The sequence below is a fragment of the Centruroides vittatus genome, unplaced genomic scaffold (genome assembly GCF_030686945.1).
Source record: "Centruroides vittatus isolate TY-2023 unplaced genomic scaffold, ASM3068694v2 contig_18, whole genome shotgun sequence".
Lineage (NCBI taxonomy): Eukaryota > Metazoa > Arthropoda > Arachnida > Scorpiones > Buthidae > Centruroides > Centruroides vittatus.
Window position 1 is genome coordinate 2210367 of NW_027121101.1, and position 24630 is coordinate 2234996.

Below are 24630 nucleotides of genomic sequence, written 5' to 3' on the forward strand. Positions count from 1 at the left end.
TCAATAAAATTTCTGGTACAGGTAGGCCTCTTACAACGCGGTACCATTACAACGCGTTTTCGCTCCAACGCGGTTGGAAAAACGCGGAAATTTTCTTACAACGCGGTTTAGAGTATTTAGAAACGAATTATCTTTCACATAACAGAAAAATCGCAACTGATCACATAAGTGCAGTGGAACTTGATGAAACAAGCTCAGATCTTGAAATAAGGCCAGTCAAACATTCTCGAACAACTATAAGTGACGATGAGGACTGAATTTGTGGGCATAACATTATGTTTCTTTTTGATTTTGACTTGAAATCGTAATGTTTTTAGTTTTTATATGACGTTGAATTTTATTTAAGCTTTTTATGTACATAAATTTAAAAAACGATGAAAATGTTACACTATAAAAGGCAGTTTTTCTCTTTTTAGAACTGAATCCCAGTTTTTGTATTAAGTTGGTGTCTCCTATAACGCGATTTCCCACAACGCGGTATTTTCAAGGAACGTATCTACCGCGTTGTAGGATGCCTACCTGTATTATTTCCTAGAGGTCCTAGCAATTTTATAAATGTAATTTTTATCTAGAAAACCAATGATATAGCGTATATAACGTCACTAATATTACTTCAACTAGATTCATGAGCAATGGAATTCCGTATCCGTTGTAAATGAACGATTCTTGAAAACCATCGTAGAAGACATCATACTTGGATATAACAGAGATGACATTATTCCGCAAATAGCATATAGTAAACGTGTTTAGCTGCAGTAATAAATTATGGTTTAGCAAATACTGTATAACTTTTGGATCTATTGCCTCTATGGATTAGCTTTTGAGCCAGAGATATAAAGACGAGTCCCGAATCAACATGTCTGTTTTTAAAAATACCGAAAAGCATTCTCGTCCTTAAATCGATTGATAATGAATGTCTCAACAGAATTCTAGCCTGATTTAATGGGTCCAATACTAGCTCGTATATAGAAACTTCAATACTTTTTAGGTGACGGCATTGGATAAATTTGAAAGGAACATAGTCTCGATAACTTATCAAAATAAGTTAATTTCCCATATAATCCTTTAACAATATAAACTTTAGACATTTTATTAAATAAGTTCATTGTATAGTTTAGTTATATTATGAATATATTAGTAAGCCAAAAATTTTAACGATGGTTTTTAAATGATTAAAATCGAAATATTTCCATAAATCACCGAGATTCAAGTCATTTTGAAATTGATAAGAATATCATCAGTTCTATCTTGAGGAAACCGTGTTTTGTATTTTCGTTTCTTTTCTTTTCTTTCGAAGACACAATGTAGTGACGTAAACTTAAACACTGGGCGAATTTTTCATCCTTTTTATTCGGTTGGTTTTTATTCGCCAACCGAATAAAAAGGATGAAAAATTCGCCCAGTGTTTAAGTTTACGTCACTACATTGTGTCTTCGAAAGAAAAGAAAAGAAGAATATCATCATTTAGCAATAATTGAGACATTTTATCTGTACGAAGTGGCAAGATTGGTTGAACCGTCTTGAGACGAACGGCATTTTTAGCCATAAAGAATGGCTTATCCTTGGTTCTTAATCCTATTGACAGGTCTTAACACTTTACAAGAACGTGTTGCTATTCTTAAACTTTCTCCTCAATCTCGTAAGAATTTAAAAGTTTTCTTTAGTGATTCAGTAGACATATTTGCTAAGAAAGCCACTAGACAGTTCATAAAAATGATCACCAGTGGCCAAAAGATAAAACCATTGAACGCTGGTAGTTGGTGGCAGGTTTGGGCCTGGCCAGCGGATTGGCCGCATGAAGTTTTCTTCAAGCGTCTAACACCTAAATAGGAGCCAATTTTCCATAGAAAGTCCTCCTGGGAGGCACCCGCAGATGGGTAAGGACCCATCAATCTAATCCAGTTCGTAAAAATGATACACCAAATTTATAATTATATTGTCCGAAGTGACAATATTCCTCATTTGATTCATTTTTATAATGACATTTTAAACGTTTCTTTGCAGGTTTGATAATTTTGTTTGAGAAATTGATAGAGTTAGGAGCACAATACTAGATAAATTGCCTATTAATTGTAGAGACGAATGCATAAGATGAATTATTGAAAAAATGATTAATTCTTTCGAACATTTTCAAAAGAAGCTTCATGTAACAACTAACTGTACATCATGAATTATTGAAATATTCTAATGTAGTTTGTTCTAATGTGTACAGTACAGACTATAAATAATACTCGTGATATGTAATTAATCCATATTTTAGAAATTTCAGTTTGAAAACTTTAAGACGATTTTCAATATAATTCTGAATTAAATTTCGATTTAGAAAACTTATAATTTCTTTTCTTACATGCTGTAATCTATATATATAATACTGCTTCATAATAACAGAGTATATTACATGATTTACCGAACAGATGCTGTATAAAGTAATGAACATCGTTATGGTATCTTTTAATCTTTTTACGCTGTTTAGATCTTTATGACTTCAGAAATTCAACTCTCTTTTTAAAAATGTCTGAGTTTTTATCTCTGCCTTTTGTACTTATACCTTTTTGCAGTTCTTCGAGTTTTTCTACATCATTTTAAATCTCTATTTTTTCCCTCCCGAAATTAATTTTTAAAGATCTTCTAACTAAAACAAAGCGGCTATAAACCGATGTTTTATTTTCGTTTTTTACTTATAAGATACAATCAGTTTAATATATCTGAAAATTGAATGTTCTAATGGATGTTTTTAGTTAATTTGAAAGAGCAAGAAAGGCGTAAAAATGGAATTAAAAAGAATTTTTTAAATGTAGATTCTGTTTTCTTAATTGATAAAATTACGTAAAAACTTAAAAGATGATGATGTTCTACATTTATGTAATGTAATAAATATCCCGCATTTATTAATCTTTAAATAATAAAAAAAATTCTCTTTTAAGAATTCCGAAAATTCCAAAATAATTATGATGCTAAGAAGTAATTGAAAAACATATTTTTATTTTTTTTTTCCTTTGTGATATTTACTTTTACTTTTTATTCTGGTTTTTTAAGTGTTCTTTTGAAAATAATGAAGCAATACGTTTTATGTAAGTAACTTTAATTGAAATAAACATTTTTGTAATTTAAAAGAAACAAAAAAATATATATATATATTAATATTATGAATTTTTAAATTAATTAATATCATAAAATTGAGTAAATGTTTATTTAAAATTCTGTGGTAAAGAAAGAATGGATAAGTTTTTAATTAATATTAAAACAATCGAGATATTACTTTAAAAAAATATATATTTGTATAACAGATTGTAGTGGTTCTTCGGAGTATTGGTGTGCTACAAACTTCTCATAAGAATGCCACAAAATCATTATAAAATATTATTTTTTTTTTTGTCTACTTATAAGTGTTATTTGTATATTTATTTATATAAAAAAGTAGATTTTCAACGCTTTTTCTTTCTATATATAAGAGCATCTCTGATGCGACACTGGTTTGTCGGTGTGCCACTAAGAATTCTGAATGTGCCTCGATCTCGAAATAGTATAGAACCACTGATCTAATGGAAAATAATATTCGTTTCAGGAAATGAAGTAATTTATATAAATAAAAAATGTGAATATATTTGCGCATATATTTTCTGAATTTGTATATGAATATAGGCATACATAAGTTTGTTCTTCTATCAATTATAGAGTGGTGCAATGTTATCTTCACTTTCATGATTTTTATGTTAGTCTGCAAGATTTATTTCGGAATTTATAAGAAAATTAATGTTTTTATGATATTTTTCTAATTGTTAAATGGAGTGTTAAGAGGAATTTTTGAGAGTTATTTTTATTTGGAAGTTTTGTTTATTTTCAGAATTCTTTACATAACATAAATTCTATGAATTCCAATGGAATTGAATAAATTTTACAAACTATATTCTAAAATATATTTTATTTTAAGCCATAGAAACAAAATGGCGACGGTCTGAATTTTTAATGTAGAAATAAATTTTGTATAAAGTCACTTCCAACTCAGGAATTTGGAACAGATTTATATAAAATATATATTATATATAAATTAATTATTGTACTATAAATATGTTATTTATTTTCGTGTAGTTTAAATCCATCTTTTATCACAATTATTTTAGTTTAATGAAAGAAAATGGCGTCCGATTAAAATTTATTATAATCAATTTCTGAAAATTATCTATATAAATTTTTAAAAATTAATTTTTTTATTATTAGGTTTGTAATTGAAAAATGCTTATTGGATATTTTTTTCTTTCTTCATTTTACATGTTTAGAAACTAAAATCAATTTTAAGTAATTTAAATTGACTTTATTTAAATAAAATTATTTAAAAGTAATTGTGGGAATGACATATATATTAGTAAAAAAAAATTAAAGATAACCGAAACGAACAAATTTATTAAATTATAAAATTTATAAAGCTTTTTCTTTTGATGTTCTTATCGATTTTCTATTCATAAAAAGCTCCATTTAAGAAATTAGAAAAAAAAATTTTTAAATAAATTTTAATCGTTTACCTTTTATTATCTGTATAAAGAACAATTCGACTTTATCCAACATTGGATCAATAAGAAAACAGTTATGTCGGATTTCGATCAAAAATCCGACCTACCTTGGTATTGTAATAGTTAGATTTCAGATTGCTGTTTTTCTATATTTGTCCTGTAAAATGTCTTCAAATAACAACCAAACTGATTGCTATACGAGACAAGAGGAAACTCTATACCGAATTTATTACTACTCTTTTTTTATCGTTTACGAATAGATCTTGAACGAATTTTATAAAAACATATAAGTTCAATAAGATACGAATGAATATAACACTATAATAAAACATATGAAAACTGATTCTATAACAAGATTCTACCGTTCTTACAAAGCAATTTATTTTATTATTTTTTTAAAAATAAATCTATAATTTCAAAATTTAATAAAATATAAAAATAAATAAATAATTTTCCCTGCCGGATTCACTTATAAACCGTATATTAAATTTTATATACATAAAATCTAAACATTAAGTAGACTATACATACATAATATATTATAATAATATATAATACTATAATTCAATTATAAACAATTTGATCTATGGTGTCTGCCTACTCGCTCTGGGTGATCCAGGAATGAATCCCGATGGGCAGGAATTTTTCAGGAACTCCAGAATAAAAGGAAATCTCAGGAAAATTTCCTAGGCTTCTCCTGGGTCTGCCCTTCCCGCTTCGTTGTGGGTCCGGCTGAACCCACAAGTGTGAAAAAAAGGCCCACTTAGTTCCCACAGGGCGGAAAGAATAAAAATCAAAGAGAAATTGATTGATTTTTATATCATACGAAAATTTAATTTGATAGTAAAATTTCTATTTTATGAATACGAAGGATTATATCTACAAAAATATATTACAGAATACAGTAGAGCGTCGATAAGTGGAACGTCGGTAAGTGGAATGGCCGGAAAGTGGAACGATTTTCAGTCGGACTGTGTCGTGCTGAATCGAATGTTTTTGATACTAAATTTACTTCTAAAGTATAATTTTCATGTTTTTTTATATTCTTTAATATATTTATTTTGTTTGTACAAAATGCAGAAATAATTTTTAACGATACGATAGCCTCGATGATTATTATAAACATTTTCGTTAGGCTTAAAATCGACGAAAATTCAACACGAAGCGACACGCAACGGAGAAAAATTTGAACATCGGACAGGTTAATGTATTTTTTCGTACAAAGTCGGAAACTGGAACAAATCATTAACTGGAAGGACCCCAGTCCCCAATTGGTTCCACTTATCGACGCTCTACTGTACTAAAAACAAACGTTATATAAAAATATATTGATTATATAAAAGTGACCTCTTATAAAAAAAAAATATTTTGTCATTTTCTGGAGATGTTTTATATTTTTCAAATGATCCTTAATTCATATAAAATTTAATTCCATTGTGTATCTATGACTAATGTTATCGATTTGCGGCCATTCGGGTTATACAGAAGAAATCTGATCCTAATTATTTTTAATAAGTCGAATCTTGAGATCATTATTGAAATATTATATTCTTCTTTCTGGTTTAATAACAAGAGAAATACAAAAAGATATGACTCAAGAAAGAGATTTTTCTCTAAGGAATTTCGCTCGAAATTAATTCAAGAATACCTGTAGTTATCGATATATTTGATTAAATTTAAATCTACTGAAATTTCTCGTAATTCAGATAAGGTAAGATATATTACTAACATAAACAAAATAGTATTAAAGTTTTATTAAACATTTGATCGTTTATCTAATCTTTTAAAATATATTTCAGGTTTCTGCAAAGGGTCCCAATATCCATATGAGGTTTTATCGCATGCAAATTTGTGAATTTGGAATTAAAATGGATTTTCCTTGATCGTAAATGTTTTTCGCCTAATATTCTGCAAGTAATAAAAGCTATTTTCGTTCAAACTTTCTTTTTTTCCTTTTAAATTAAGAAAGATTTTTCGATAGATAAGTTAAAATTGAAATTCCTTAAGAGTTCGTGCCGATATGTAATTTCCAAGACGTAAACTACTTTTGGCTTTTATAAAATAATATATTTTTAATTTGCATATTTAAAAATAAGCCCCGAAATATTTATATTATCTCGAATTTTATTTTATAAATACCGTTAAATGGATCGATAATAGATGCTTCTTTAAACTAACACGAGATGTCGCTCTGTTCTAAAAACAAATATATAGTATATATATATTTTTTGTTTGATGCCGTTACTACTGGCAACTGTTCTGTTATTGCCTGAACTAGAAACGGTAATGGCGGAACAGTTAGTAGGAAAAAATAAGCTCCGTACGGATTTCGGATGTATTAACAGAGCCACTGAGTTTGTCGCAAAATTTAAATCCACTACTCACTCTAAATGACATCGTGCGTACGTGCTATGGACCACGTGGTCGTTTGAAATTGATCCAAAACAAAGATGGAGGAACGGTTGTTATCACGTCGTCTTCATCTATTTTATTTCATAGAATATCGCCTTCTAACCCATTTGTCCGACTTATCTTTGCCTGTGTCAAGTCTCACTTAAGCAAGCTTAATGATTTTGGTTTATTAACAGCATTGACTATAACGACGCTTTTATTAAGTTCTTTGCGCCTAAATGTGCCTAAAATTTTGGTTGCTGACGTAAACGATTACATCGTAAAGCTGTGTTTTGAATATTTCAATTCGGAGCGGTGTCCCTGTAAGGTGAGGCTTCGATTGGATGATGTTTCGCAGCTGCTATCTGCGATAAGAACTGTGATAAATTCAAAACCTGGTTGTGTGTTGAGTAAAGATGAGAAAAATCATCTCGCTTTGTTGTTACTGAAAGCATTCTTAAATGTCGTGCCGAATATGGGCAAAATTTTGGGTAGAATTGAAATTATCACTCAGGAAGGAGTAAATGTATTAAATTCGGATGTATTTTGTGGTCTCTTGATACCTTGTCAATCAAATACCAAAGCAATCTGTGATAAAAATGGGAAAAGAAATTTAAAATTGCTTCTTTTTGCTACGTCTCTTTCGGGAGATGCAAAATTTTGTGTTGATAAACTTGAAGTTCATGGAGATGTATCGGTTTGGAATGAAGTATTTTGTGAATTAAATAATTTGCTTGCAAAAATTATTGAAAATGACATTGATATTGTAGTTTGTCAAAAGGTGATTCACCCTTTGTTAAAAGAACGATTAGAAAGTGCTGGAATTTTAGTATTTGATCGTTTGGGTGCCGATCTTTCACGTGCACTTCAGGAATTAACGAGTAATAATTTTTAAATATATTATTACTTTAAAACGTCAGTTGAGTATTATATTAAGACTTGTTCTACAATTATAAAGAACAATTATTAGATGTTCATATAACCATATTGTAAATTTAATAAGTCTTAATATATATCGATAAGTATTGAATTTCAAATAAACAAACAACTGGCATTAGTTAATCCAATATACAGTAGTTTGAGAAAACTAGTTTTAAATTAATTTTAGTGCAGATAGAAAACTTTGTATTATAAAACAAATGTTTTTAACAAAAAAAAATTTAATTTGTATATTTAATCAAATATGGCCTTTTTGTTTGTTTATTGCAGTTGTGTAAGTCATTTAAGAAATTAACTTTTATGGTATAAATTGCTTTTAGATACTTTTTATGTACATGGTGTCCCTAAAGTCTGGACACACAGGAAATCTCATTAACTATCATTTTTAAAGGATAAATGAATGAAATCACAGATGTAACACACTTGGTTGAACACATAAAGAGTGAATGTACCAAAATTGACGGCAGTGTGGATTTATTAATTGAATTCACGTGCAAAGTGCATCAACCTTTGCGTTGCAAATGATGGAAATCATCTTGAAGACATTATTTAATATCCCAATTGAATAAAATGTTGTTGTTAAATTTTATTTCTTGAAAACATGTATTTTTGCTTACATTTCCAGACTTTAGGGACCCCTGTATATATATACAAGTACGTAAACAAATTACTTGAAATTCTACCATTCTACCACTTTTATATATATTTTTATATATAATACCAATTTTATATATAAAAAATAAAAGCATATCCTCTAAAGAACCAGATTGTAAACAAACATAACACGTCTTCAACCTGTAACGAGCCCTTCACTTCACTTCTCGACTTTTCCAATACACTCAGGATTTGATATATTGAATCCTGAGTGTATCAGAAAAGTCGAGAAGTAAGGTATATACCATTCTGCCAAATTCTTATAAGTGTGTTATATTTATAAAATATATTTTATACTTTTATATAATGCATCTTTTGCTCCATTATTTTTAAGTTTTTCTTTTTAAACTTTCAAATGTAATATATGACATTTTTGATAAATGAAAATAATTATTTTTTATTTATTTATTGCTTTTTCTTTATCCAGGGCTATTGAGAGCTTGTATGGAGCCCGGGGGTAGAGTGGGTCCCTTTTGCTATTTTTTCTTTTGAACAAATTAAATACATAGAATGTTTCTTTATTAATAAAAAGTATTCTTAATGATTTTATTTTTAGTAAAAATAATAATAATTTATAGAGGTAGAAAACAGTATGGGCCCTTAAGTTTTCTCTAGGCCAGGAAAAAATCCCAGCTTTCTTTCGATAACCCTGCTTATGTCACATCACACACTGCATTGTACATTTCAATCATTCACTGTTATGGACTATCTTTTGATCAGCAGTTTCTATTTTTATCTGTATTGTGACTATTCAAAATAAATACGGCTTCTTCTTTTTTTTTTGTTTATAACATTCCTGCTTTGAATTAGTTATGTATTTATATATAGAAATATTTCATTCCATCAAATATTAGTAAAATTACAAATTGTTTTAATTCTTTGTTGGAAATTATGCTTTAGTAGTTAATGCTACATGTTTTGAAAAATGAAAATCATCTCTATTTATAAATTTAATACATTAATTAATAGAATAATTTAGAAGTTAATTTTTACTTTCTTTCATTAAAATATTTTTAAAAATGTTTTTTCCTTGTTAACAAATTATTTATTCTGTTAAATTAATTTTACACAGTTTTAAGATTACAGATTTAAAATTTGTAATTTGTCTGTTTTTTGATAATGATTTTAAAATTTTTCAAAATGTTTAAATTAAAAAAAAAATTACTGTGCAATTTTATAATTAATTTGCTGAAGTTATATATGTAAATGGTTTCATTTTTATTCAATACATAATTCAAGATTTAGTATAATTAATTTTATAATAATGAAAACTTTATTTATTTAGGAGCTTGTCCAATAGAAACTTTACTTTTTCCAGAAGATTTAAATGTTGTAGGTAATGTAACATCCATTGAAATGAAAAAAATTAATAAGAAAACATATGTTAATCTGCAGTCTAATGATACAATGTGGACGTTACTAATATGCCATAACATTGAATCAGCATTAAATGAAACAAATGTAAGTATAATGTAATTTTTAATAAAAATATAAATCTTAAAAAACTCATGTAATTTATGTGCTGTTCAAATGCATTTTTATTAATATATTATTAAACTTATTTTTATTTCTATTGTTAAAAACTTGAAATTTGACAAAGAATATGACAGCTTTTAATTTACATTAAAAATTTTTAATAACTTTTTGTAAAATACTTATTTTTTTATTTATATTTTTCAAATAATTAATTTTAAGAGACTTTAAAGAATTTTTAAAGTCTCTTAAAATATTTAATATGTTCTTTTATATGTGAATTATTTTTCATATTTAAATAGTTTTCTTTATTTTTTAATCTTTTTCTTCAGTTTCTTTTTACATGCTATTGAGAATATGTTAGAAGATGATTTTGTTTATCTATGTCATGTTGATCTGCACATTGATATTCTGAAAAACAGAATATATTTTTTTCTAGCATGTCACTTAACATAGTAAAATAGTAATAATTAAAATGAAATACATAACTGCAGAAATGTGTAAGTTATTTTCATATTTATCATAGATTAGGATAAGATAGGGAGTAATATATAGCAGTACAAACTCAACAAAATTTGTATGCTGACATTTCTAGACAAGCAGAAAAGATTTTTGTAGTAGAAAAATTTAATTCCAAAACTTTCCACTATAGGATCTGTTGCCTCTGCAAGTGGTCAAAAAAACCTTGGTGCATTTTCTTAAGGTGTAACTCTTGAAGTGCACTGACAGCATTAGCACTGCTTTCATTAAACAGCTTTACAAGAAAGATGCATTTAGGCATAATATAAGCATTGATGTTGATCTGTAGTAATATGAGTGATATTTCAAATGCCATAAGCAGTTTTATACCCAGAAATTGACCATAGCATATATATGCCTGATGTCTATGCTATGTATTATTTTGCTGCTCACTACAGTAATGAGTTTTGGAACTAAATTTTTTTCCTTGAAAATTTCTTTGCATGTCCAGAAACATCAGCATATCAAATTTGGTCAAGTTTTGATTGCTACATATCCTGCAGATGTTGAATAGGGATACTTTAATTATGATCATCCAGTATATGCTTTATTATGTAAATCTAATATATTTATCAAATATTATTAAAAAGTATTAGATTTAAAATATGTAGAAATATAAAAATAAGTTACTAAAAACTCAAAATATAGAAATATTAATGTTTTATTATTAATGATCTGGTCTTAACATTTATAGGACTGTTCTGTTACAAATCTATTTACAGATAGATGTGTTTGTCTCATAGAGCCAAAAACTGTAGTGTAACAAATTCTATTGTATTGGTTTAAAAAATGAATTTCTAACTTCATTTCTTACAATATCTGTAAAAAGTTAATATTGAAGGGACTAATTTTATCTAGTGTATAAAAGATTAAGATCTGTGTATGTATGTCTCTTTAATCTGAATAAATATTACGTTCGGTAGACTATCACAACAACTTTCAGATTAGGTTCTTCTCAACTATCACTCTTAGGTACTGGAAGTTATAATACTTTTTTTAAAACCTTTCTATTTCCAGTAAAACATAAAAAATATTAACGTGTTCCAACAAACGTTTTCGTATCTCTATTGAGAACTGCTTCAGGTTCATTAATGTTCTAAAGTTGGAATGCACAGAGTTTAAAAATTAACTGCCAATCAATACAGGTGTTTGAATTATTTGATGTAAATTAATTTGGCTATTTATGCTCCTCCCCATTATAGGCTTTCACCGGCTGCATATTAATACTCTAGCCCATAATTCCATGAGTAAGATGTCACATCTGTTGTTGTTGTTGTACGAAAACGTTTGTTGGAACACATTAATATTTTTTATGTTTTACTGGAAATAGAAAGGTTTTAAAAAGAGTATTAGGTTCTTCTTTTATTGTTTTTCCAAATGCAGATTAAGATCATTCATAAAATGTCATAGTAAATCCAAAACAATAGTAAAGGACAATTTTTTATTACATATTAAATTAGCGCATATACTTAATTGTTTAGATCTTCATCAGATCTCTATAGAAAATTACAAATTATTGCTTTACAAAACATTGAAATACAAAATATATTCCATGCAGATATCAGGTAAGGTCCAAAGGATCAGAAATCTTAGGATTGCCTAAGCAAAGTTAAGATTGCCAACAGTGTTTTATGCATTATCTGAAATAAAGTTTTACGTTGGATTTTGCCTGAAAATGAATTAGGCAAATTTAAGGTTGCCTAAAAGAGATCTTGGCAACGTCCAAATATTGATATTTTCGTTCATATGTTACCCTGACAATCTTAAGTTTACTCAGTAGCATGGATGTCTGAAGAAAATTTTCCAGGAGGAAAAGCTTGGAGACAGATAATTACATCAATAATTTTTATTTAATTAATTAATTTTCTGGATTTTTTCAGATGTACATAATCAAATGCCAATTTAACCATGCTCAGCTGAATTAGGAAAGTCTGATTTAAAAAAGTCTCAAGCCTGATACTACAGGATGCAGTTTACAACTTTTTCACCTTATAACTATGCTGTGTATCAGAGGGCACCTTTTATTAAAGGGTGCTGTTTATTATAATAAATACAGTATTTCTGGATCCATCAAGTGTCATTGCATAAAAAAGTGCAGAACAAACACATGAAAATGTAAAAAGGCAAAACTGCTGTATGATTTTTGATGCCATAATTCAAACTCTTGTACTAATAATTCGGCCTCAGGAAAAGTGATTCATAAGTTTTTAGTAAGGTATTGAATTTTTGTTTTTTCTCTTTTTACTGACATATTTCAATTCTTATAAGTAAGGTTTATTCTTTAATAAAGTATTTCACAAAACACTTTCTTTTTTTAATATTTTTATCTCATGCCTATTCAGCTTGGTAAAGTAGGTAACACGTGAACAAAAATATCAATATTTGGACATTGTCCAAACCTCTTTAGGCAATTTTAAGTTAATGTAGCAAAGTCTGAAATAAAACTCCATTTCAAAAATGCATAAAACGTTGTCAGCAATCTTAACTTCGCCTAGGCAATTCTAGGATTACTGATCCTTTGGACCTTCCCTGTAATGTATATAATATATCTAATTTTATGTAAAGATCCAATTAGGAGTTATCTAAAATGCAGTCTTTAATCTAATAAAAAATCTTTTATGCTGTTTTAGATTTATTCTGTCGTCTTTATTATACTTACTTTATTTTTAGATATTATAAATTCACTACTCTGTCAAGAAACTGTAATGAAGTTTTCTGTTATCTTATTTAATAATATATTAAATTTTGTTGTTATTATTATATTTATTAAATTTTTGTAATAAAATCATTATTCAAAATACAAAAAGTTTTAAAACATGTTTACAGAAATTTTGCTTTCATTGTTAGATGTTTTTTTTTACCTCTTAATATTTTGGTTTAGGAACATGCTATATGAGCTAACAAGTTATATTTAATTGAGCTGAGTTAAAACTGTTATTAATATTATTGTACATGAAAAAATTTTTAACTGTCATCAGTTTTAAGAACAAAATGACAATATTTATTTAACATCAAATCAGCTCCATTATTAAACAAAATGTTTATTTGGTGTAGAATCCAAAAAGCAATTAATAGATATTTAAATAAATTTTATGGACATAATATATTTGTGAAAACTGTTTAAGCTGCTGAATGATTTGATATATAATACAATTAGATACAAGTTCTTTGATTCATTTACTATTCATTACTGAAATGTACTGTACTTAACAATTTATGGCTATCCTGTAAGTCAATTTTAATAAAGATACTGGATGCTTGAGGCTGTTAAGGCATGCACTTTCTGCTCTGAGGAATCTTGAGATTCAAGTTTGGGTTCAATCCTCAAAAACTTTTATAGATGATCAAGGTGTTAGGTGCCATCCCCCACCATCCCACTACTTTATTTCAGATCTGACTGAATCCATGATGGGTGTGAATCAAAGATCCTCTTATTGAACCTGAGGCAGAAAGAATTTAAAATATTTAATAAACAAATATTTCAAAAGTAAATTAATTTATTGATGTAGACCTGATGAATTCATAATTTGTTTTCATTGATATGTGCAGAAGATATGCAATAATAAAAATAAATTATTAATTTCAGTTTTTGTGAATTGCTTATAAAGTACTTTTTCATAATTAACAGATATTTTTATTAAGTTTAGTAACTTTCATGTAAAAAAATACAGTCAAGCCATAAAAACAAAAATTTAAATGAATTATGACCTTTATAAAATTATTTATTGAAATCAAATAATTAGATTCAAACTACCTTAATTATAAATTTATTCAGTTTATTCTCAAAAAGTTATTGTTGAGTGCTGATAAAAGAATTTAAACTCTAATGAAACTGAGAAAACATTTAATAATGAAAATACTATAAAATATACGTTAAGATAATGATAGTGATCTTTAAAAACTAAAATTTTGTGTGTTTAAATAAACATTACTTATATCATTACAGGAAAGTAAAAAGTATGTAATTTAATATTATGAAAGCAGTTAAACATAAGTTTAAGTAAGCTGAAATTTTAATGGGTTTAAATAATAATCATAAAAACATAATATAAATATTTTTTAACTTTTGAAATTAAGTGATATATATTGAACTATAAATACAATTTAAACCAATTTTAAAAATACTTTTTCTGCTTTCCTATTGGAAATATTTTTGTGTTAAGAATAAAAATTTTAATTTTTGATTGAATATTTTTATACATTATTAAATTAAATGTTAGTATTATACAGTCAAACCTGTTTTTATGCGCTCTTTTTATGTGCGATTTTTATTTGTGCGATTTTTTTAATGCGAAGTTTTAATTTGTGCGGTATAGTTGGCGACTAGTCTCGTGCGATTCGTCATGTCTCACGTTGACTTATTATAGCTAAATAAACTTATTATAGCATAAATGCACTTATTATAGTAATATTATTGCATGAATATGCAAAAAATGAAATAATTTACTTTTTAAGTCAACAAAACACCACCTGGACAAAAATATGTAAAACAGACGATAGACCAGACGATGCAGTCAAGTGCTGACATCTGTTGTCAATAAATTCTATTTCGTACGGTTTTGAGTTATTTTCTATGTGAGACTTTTTTTATGCGGTCCCTGTTGACCGCATTAAAAAAATATTTTTTAATTGTGTTGCGAAAACTATTATTTACAGCCATTCGTGAAGTTTCGTGAGATTTTTTTTAATGCGTTTTTTTTAATGCGGTCCCTATCCCCCGCATAAAAACAGGTTTGACTGTACTATAATAAAACAAACTCTATATTTTTAGAATAAATGTTTTTATGTTCAGAAAGTGCAAAAGCATATTAATGTGTTAAATAATTTAAGTATTTGTTCAAAATTAAAAATCTTTTGAAAATTATGAACTTAGAATATGTCAAAAGGACACTAAATGAAATAGTTATAGTTTCTTATTTATAAATCTGTATATTACTAGTTTCCACCTTATTGGAAATTTATTCTTCTTGTTAAAAGCAAATAATTTCATCCAAAGTTGCATCATGATGGAATTAAATTATCAAAAATTTAATGCATTATTCTGTTATCATACTGACTATATTTATATTTGCTTTGAAAGTTATGTCATAGACTAATAAACATTTCCATTTTTCAATTACTTGTTGCTCATTTCTACATCTCAAGATGCTTTTTAGGTTGCCAAAGAAAATACATATTGATAATGTTAATTTATATTGGTAGTGTTAATGTTAATGTTATAAGCAAATAAGGAATTAAACAGAAAGTTAATAAATTTATTAACTGTGATTCAACTTTCCATTTAGATAACCAATTGGATGCATAAAAAATATCAAGCAGGGATAACATATCTTTTTGTATTTATAGCTATGTTACAATTAATGGTATGTTGGTAAATTTTTAACAACTAGGTCACTAAAAACTAAAAAGAATATATGCACATATATTCATTATAAATTTTACTGATTTACAAGTTGGAATAAAATAGTTTTACACAGTAATAAAACATTAACTTTTTATTGTAATTTATTAATTTAAAATTGATTATTACAAAACTGATTAAAATTAATGTTACACGAGCTGGTGCAAGCAGCTAATAATAATGTAGTTTTTACAAAATTCTTGTTTTTGTATTACTTAATGTAGATGAGTACTCCTATCATCAAAATGTTTGATTATGAAAAGTAAGTTAATTAAAAGTAGAGACATTGTGGGTAATTACATTTTGTTTATTAGAATTGATTCCCAATATATATTTTTTAAATTATAATGTTTTAAAAAAATTATATTTAACAAAATTTTAAAAAATTATATGAAAAATCTTAAATCTGATTAAATTATTATAAAACACATTGCACTTTATTGTGATTACTGATGAACATGTATGGTAAGGAAAAGGACTATTTAGACAATACATCACCAACTGCCGTAAATAATCGGGCTAACTTTTTGATATATACGATTAAAGATTAGAAATAAATTTGGCACTTGAGATGGGTGTTATGCGCCATCTCTTATTAAAATTAATAATTATAATAATTTAAATAATTTAGATTAAACTGGAATAAAAGAATTGGCCCAAAGCGGGATTCAAACCTGCAACTCCCGCTTACTGTGCGGTCTGTTACCAGTTACGCTACCCAGACCTTCGGTCTGATCTCTTCCAGCTTATATAAGCCAAAGACATAACCATCGACGGACATATAAGCTGGAAGAGGAGAGGAAGAGGAAGAGGCTTAATGTTATCAGGTTTAGTGTGATGTTTATTTGGACTATTTAGAAATGAAAATTTTACATATAAAAGCCTAAAACAGTTTTTGTCTGGTAATCAAAAATTTTTTTTATTTCTTAACTAATGTATCAAATTATAGATTCTAGAATGAAATAATTGTTTAAAATAACTTTTTTTTTTTTTTCATGTTTCAGATTGAAAATATAAAGTGAAATGTTTTTTAAAACTCAAAATGTAAATAATACAATGTTTTTGAGAATGTTATATTATTTACATTTATGATTATTCTTTGAAATGTATTCTAGAGTATTCTAGAAATCTGTAATTCAATATATTAGTTGATTATGATGCTGGATGGTTAACCATCCGAAAGGTCTTAACTACCGGTAATAAAATCATGTTGATTGCTAGGGAGAAGTTGTTTTGGGTATTTTACATGATTTATATTGATGAATGAAGGTAAACATTCAAATTGTGAAAATTTTATGAACATAAAAAACTGATAGTATTTGTCTAATGCTGAACTGTTTCAGAGTTCATACTTTAGATAAGTATCACTGTTGACAAGTATGATTGATAAATATAAATGAGTAAAAAGTATTTTTAAAGGCAATATTACAAATCAGAGTGTTTTTGTGAATGGAATGTAATATTTTTCTACAATTACAGTCTGTTTTATTGTATGTGAATATATTATTCAGCATATTTTGAAAAGTTCAATAAATTCATAAAATTTATTATCTTTACCTTCATTCATCTTTTTAAATTTTATATATCTAAATCAATAATAATAATAACAGAAATATATTTTATTTACTAAATTATATATGTTTACCAAATATAATACATTAACTGGAAAATAACAATTATTATTATATAAGAATACAATATATTAAATTGATATATTTATTGTAAAAAAAAAAAGTAACATTATCCTGGGAAAATAGAATAAAATTACAAAAACTGAAAAATATTTACATAGAAATAGAAATCTGTCACTAATGAAAGAAAAAAAAATAAATAAATGAAATGTGATAAACTGAATTTTTAGTAAAAATTCATTTATATGTTTATTTTTAAATAACAACAATATTTTTTGTAATTTACTGGGATGCAGAGAAGTGTTTATTTTATTATTTGAACTTTTAAAGCAGTTTTAATAAATAATTATGTATGTTTATTCTGGTGTAAATGAAGTTTACATAATATACTAACAGATTATTAGCTCATTGAATTCAATTATAAAATAAATATTAATTCAATAATTTAATGCTTGACTTGAAAGTGAAATTAATGATATCGCATTTACACAGCATTTTAGTGAATGAAAGAAAGAAAATATAACTATTTTGTAAAGTCAGTTTATTTAAAGCAAAAAATTTTCAAAAATTCTATTTCTATTGCCATTTTTTGATAATTTAAAAATATGAATCTATGAAATTAGAAGCATTTCTACCAAGTAGAAAAACAATTGAATCAAAAGTTTAATTAAAATGCTTTTCTGCTTCTTTTTGTTTTTTATTCTTAAAGCAAATTAAATTGCTGATGATAATAGATTTGAATTTGTTTAAATAATTTAACTTTCAGGAATGCTGCATTTTCTGTCCTCATGTTGAATTGGATTTTACTACAATAATAAACCAATTTAAAAATGGAAAAAATATCTATTGTTATAAATTTCAATCTAATTACTTTTTTGGCTAATATAATATATTTTCTGACTGTATTGAAGTATCTATTTTTTCTTTTATAAATTTTATAACTGTAAACATCATTTTAGAACAATAGATTTAATGCATTTACAATTTACATTTATTCAAATATATATGAATTATTACAAGTAAAATTTATATATTAAATATATAAATTTTACTTGTATTAAACACTTTAACAAGCATGAATTAGCCATTTTAGTTAATCTGCTGAATTAATCAATGCACCTTTAACAGTGAACAGTGGATGAACTTCAATTTCACCTAATGTTAAAGGTGAATTGATTAATTCAGCATAAACACTGTATTTAGTGCTTATACATTTACATATTCTTCACTTATATAAATGTAATTTTTCTATTTTAAGGTAAAAATTTGAACCCAAGTATTAAAAATACTTAAATTAGGGAAAATAAGCAGTAATAATGCTTATTTCTGCAATTTTATTCATTTATGTTTCCAAGTTAATATATTTTTCATCTATTCTACATCCTTATACATTTATTTTAAGTTATTATTTATTTAAATTTTAAAGTAGACAGTCTGATAGTAGTATATTGATATGAATCTAGTTAAGAAACAATCCTTTCTTTTATTTTTTATTGAAAATGTAAAATGCAGCAATTAAAAATATAAGTTTTTGTACTTACATTTTTATACTATAATTATTGACTTAATTTATGTCTTTAAATGAAAACAGGGTTGAGAGTTTTTCTATACTGGATAAAATAGCTTATAATATAAACCTCCTATTTTAAAGATGTATTGATGATTCAAGGTGGCTCTATATAATTATTATTTCATTGAAATTTCCTTCTTACAAAAATTAAATTATTATTATTAAAATTTTAGCTGGAAGGTGTAATTATATAAAGTAATTTATTTATTTTTTATTTAAAAAGAAAAAGAACCGTGGTTTTAATAATTTACAAATATTGTAATTATTATAAATTTAATTTATTTTAATAATATAGTACTAAAATAATATTATAATTAACATTTATCAGTAGTTATCTTTAATAATTTTTTGTATGTTGACATTAAATATAATAAATTTTTAACAATTATTATGTTATTTTTAAGGGATTTTAGATTTAATTAAAAAATTAATCAATAGTCTATTATTTATTCATATTTATTATATGAAATATTTTAAAATTTATGTTTTTTGCTCTTATATAATAAATTAATTTTGTAACGTTATTTTTAGTTTTAAAGTTTTAGAAATTTATAAAAAATAAAATTATAATTTCAAAAAAATCTTAAGTTTCTTTCCAAGAATATGTGAAGAGACGTACAGTGGAATCAATATTAATAAATTCCATACAAATTTCTGAAGCATAAAACAATGAATATATAACTTTGAAACATTTTATAATTTCAGTTTGAACACACACAGAATATACAAATCATTTTAAGAATCTTGTTTATATCTTACATATTTAACCAAAATATACACTGTTGCTTGAGTTTGGAACATATTTAAGCACTTGATATATAAAATTTAAAAAATTTCCTTGCAAAAAAACAAAATATTGAAGTTGATAAAGTTGACAGATGATAAATAAAGACTATTTTTCTGACTTTGTTTACTTAATTTGCAGAACCAGTTATCCAGTATAATAAGCCCTAATAATGGATATGTCCTAGTTGACAAATTAAGTTTAAATTAATAAATTAAGGACACAAAGGCATATAAATTAAACGAAATATTGAAGTTGTTAATTAAAATTGAATTAAAACTCATTTCAATATAACTTGAATAACACATAAACTTGCATTTTGAATCATTAATTCTTTTAATTTAAAATATAGAAATTTAAGATTTTCATATATATTAAGATTGAAAATTAAAAATGGAAATTAATATATTATAAATAAGACCAAATCATGAATTGCTTTATAATGTTTATAATATTTATTAGAATCTAATTTTTAATATTTTTTATTCTATTAACACATTTAGGTATTTTCCTTTTCTATTTGTAGTTTATTTTGAATCAAAATTTTTAAAATTAATATTATAATTTTTAAGAAATACATAATTATATAAAGTAGAATTCAATTGAAAATTTTTTAGTTTTAAAGTTTACAATTATATTTTTCACTGGTTTCAATAGAAATATTGTGCGAGCCTGGGCCTGACGTAAAAATTTATTCAAACAAATTTTTCGAGAGAAAAATCATCCAAGAGACAATTAAACTGTTTCCCACGGACTTACATCCTTATTGAAGGTGACACATTGAATGTGTCACCCGGAACCAATGAGTGAACATTTAACTATTGGTCCCAAAATAATAAAAATCTTAACCAAGTCATGGGAAAAACCCAGGAGGATCCCCCAAATAAAAGGGAGGGGGTGATGACAATCATTCGGGGCAGTCGTCATTAACCTTTTCCTAAAGTGTGTGTGTATGTGTTCTGACCCGTTCTAGCTGTCATCACTCGCCACCGCCCAAGAAGACAAAAAGGGATTATTCTCCGAACTGAGTTGCCAAACTTTCACACCTACATCGCATCGATATATCTAGGACTTACGAGTATTTTAAGGTATTTATCATCTCGTGAACTTACTGTGAACTCTCTGTCGGGGTCGTGATAGGTTTAGCTTTCTCTTTTTAGCCATTGTTCTAAGCTTCTGAAATGTTGTAGAATTTGTAAATAATATCCATCAATAAACAGATATTTTTGTTAAGTGTTGTGGAGTGTACTTCTTCCAGTACTCTCCTTCCGCCTCCATTCTGAATCCGGAAGCCTACAAGCACAACCGCTTGCGCAACGAAATTTGCGGCCAACTCGGTTTCTGTGTTGTCTGTCCAAAAAGACACAGTGGTATCAGTCTGACAAGGTACCAAGGAGGTACTGACCCTGCGGTCATATATTGTCTTCAAAATTGAATAATAATAACAGATCTTATCTACCATTGCAACTTTATGATAAAACTGAATAAAGCCATTTGAAATTATTATTGTATGCAGACCTATTGAGGGCAGGAACTGGAGAAAGCTTAGGGGCCTTTAGTGATTTTTATAGGGGTTATATAATTAATGTCATTTTTATTAATAGAAAATAAAATCTTTATGACTGCTTTTTATTAATAAAGAAACATTCTAAACATTTCATTTGTTCAAAAAAACAAAAGGCTAAAAGGGCCTGCTCTACTCCCAAGTACCATACAAGCTCTTGGCAATCCTGATGGTAGGCTTTGTTTTGCATAGAATTGTTATACATGGATTCATGGTTTTGTGGATGGTGAATGGTTAGGTTAACTCACTTCTAGTGCCACTGAATCTGACTCTTATGTTAGTAAACAATATTTCTCCAGCTTATGCTAATCCATGTACAGAACAACTATATGCTACCCACTGTGGTGTAAACTCTGATTTGCTTGTATTTTTCTCAATTAGTATATTTGATACAGTATAAGAAAATTTTACTTTGCATATTTAGAAACATCAGATTAAAATGTTATTCATTACATATCATTAAAATATTTGTTAAACATTACATAGAATGCTAGATACATATGCAATTCCTATATGTATCTAGCATTCATCTGGGACTACTTGGGGTGGAGCACAAATTTTCATTGAATTCTGTTTTATGTATAGTAGTACCTGATGACACACACAACCCTTGTGTAAAACAAGACCATACTGTATATAATATTGTTTTATATTTTAACTGATAAAAAATTGAAAATTTATTTTAAAAACTATTTTGTTGTATTTTTTTGCAGAATATATTATTTCTAAATATATTTTTTGCTCTATGCAATGTCTTTGAAGTGAATTTATTTATTTCTGCAATAAGAATTTATTATGTAAAAAGCTTAAATAATGCAAATACAAAAATAAATTTTCTTCCTCTCAGTAGTAGTATTGTATTGTTCACATTTTCAGTTTTACATAAAAAACTTTTGTAAATTTTATTTCTTTAGATAGAAATATAAATAAAATAAAAATATGAACAACATTTTTAAAGCTATGTTCTCGAAATCCAAATTATTATTTGAAAACTTTCAGAAAAAGTTTGAAATAAATTTTAATTTAAAGAAAATTGCATTTGTTTTTTTTTTAATTTACTTTTAATGAATATTTAAATAATATCTGGATATTTTCAATAATTTTATAATTTAAATTAAATAATTTAATTAAATTTAAACAAGATATATTTACATTTTCAATTTTTAATACTGTTTTTAATTTTTATTTATAACTCATCTGTAATTTATTGAAAAGTTTTAAAATAAATATATAAGACTGAAAATATTATGAATTATAATTTATTATGTTATTAATTTAGTTTATAAGGGATTAAATAAGGAATTAATTTAGTTTATGATTCAATTTCTTTCAAATAATAATTGTATAAGAAAAAAATACTAGCTAAGTTTATTTTAATGTAATAATGAAATTAATTATTTCTAAAAACACTGTTGTGGTATCTTGCATATTCTTGCAAAAATTGATTTATAAAGAAACAAGATCAAATTATTTTCTTAATGATATTAAATTAATAAAGGAAATAACAGATTAAAAGATTGTCTGTTATTTGTAAATTGACCATAAAACTGTTATGAACAAAAATTTATATTTATTAAATTATATTAATAGTTAAATGTATTTGTTAAGTTCTTATTTATTTGCAGATTGTATGTAGACAAGCAATAGATACATTATATAGACTAATTAATAGTCGTTTTATGTCCTTTGGAGCTGGATGTACTGAAAGTTTATTAGCAGTACATTTATACAAGAAGGTATGTTGTTATTATATTATTGATGTTTACATTTTCACTTAAATATTTTAGACATTATCGTTATAGTATTATTTTGCATATTTCAGATTAATAATACAATTGATGAAATGAGCAACATTTTTAGATGTTCTAAAGAGCAAATACTAATAGTAGCAGAAAATTTTGTTTCTGCTATTTATGAAATTGCAGTAGGTATGCATTCAGGTAAAAAATGTGATTTTAAGATAGATAACATACATAATCATTTATGGAATTTTACAAATGAACTATGTATGTGTGGTCAGTTTTCTAAAGTAGAAGTTCCTACAGCTACATGGATTGATCTAAGCAATTTACATTTTCATACTGATGAAAATATTAAATCAGTTTCAGAAATTAAGAAAGATATTATTTTAGATGAATTTATTGGAAAAAAGCAATCGTATTCTTCAGCATTTGAAATAACTTCTTTATTGTTGAGGACAGGTATTTGTATAATAGATAGAAATTAGAAATATTTTTTTCTTTTTAAAACAATATAAAATACTAGTATATAGTTGAAATTTTATTTCAATATCAAAAGATAATTAAGAGAATCTGTTAAATATTTTTACAAAATGATTGATATGATGATTAGATGAATAATTCTGTATACAGTAGGTCTTTCATTTTACAGACTAATTGGGAGAATGAGGTCTTCAATATTGTTGAATATCCATTAAATTCAATGTGTTTTATAAACATATATTAATAACGAACTTACGATAAGATATATTAATATTTTGGTATAATATATAAGCATGAATTAAATATTATTATATCTTTTAGCATGTTCTCTCCATGAATAAAAAGGTTATAAATTTTTCCTTTAGGACAGGAATATTTTGTCTATTAAATTCAAAGTCTGTTAAATTGAGGGTCTACTGTATTGTATAACTGTTTTTTACATCTCATATTAATGTGTTTTCACATTATCAAATACTGAAATTGTACAATAAGAAATAAAATATTTAATTATGTCATTTAAGTTTTTTTTTTACATTAAAAAAATTCATCAATTCAAAAAAAAAATACATTAAAAAAATCCTAATTTATATATCATTTAACATGAATTTATTATATTATGCTAATTATAATTTTATTATATTCAAATATTTTTTACAAAATTACATAATTTATATTTTTGTAATTAAATCTTAATTTTGTTATTCTGTATTTTGTTGTGTAAAGAAGTTTTTTAATTTGATAAATTATCAGAAGTTAAGGATGTTTAATTTATTTCATCAGTTATACTTGCATTATCTAATTATTTAATTTTATTTTATTGTAAGAATTATAATTGCTGTTTGATTAAATAAATTCTGACTTATTATTAATTAATCAATTCTACTTCAAAGGAAATGAAAACTGTAATTACTTAAGAATAGAAATACTGGAGAATTATTTCTTATTCTTCAAAGTATCTTCGGAAGATTAAAATA

General features: G+C 25.8%; 1 protein-coding gene across 1 annotated transcript; it reads left to right on the top strand.

Annotated features, from left to right (window-relative positions):
* Nucleotides 1-1551: 1551 nt before the first annotated feature.
* LOC136969704 (molecular chaperone MKKS-like) lies at nt 1552-23673 on the top strand. The gene is made up of 5 exons (XM_067263983.1): nt 1552-1767; nt 6814-7780; nt 9778-9953; nt 23060-23170; nt 23257-23673. The coding sequence occupies exons 1-5, from the start codon at nt 1552-1554 to the stop codon at nt 23659-23661; spliced, it is 1875 nt and encodes a 624-aa protein (XP_067120084.1). The 3' UTR covers nt 23662-23673.
* Nucleotides 23674-24630: the final 957 nt, after the last annotated feature.

Excerpts from the sequence above, each read along its gene's own strand:
- LOC136969704 (XM_067263983.1), top strand. The coding sequence starts at position 1,552 with ATGGCTTATCCTTGGTTCTTAATCCTATTGACAGGTCTTAACACTTTA. Across the intron at positions 1,768-6,813 it reads ACGCTGGTAGTTGGTGGCAG|GAAAAAATAAGCTCCGTACG; the intron begins GTTTGGGCCTGG and ends AACAGTTAGTAG. Across the intron at positions 7,781-9,777 it reads TGCACTTCAGGAATTAACGA|GAGCTTGTCCAATAGAAACT; the intron begins GTAATAATTTTT and ends TTATTTATTTAG.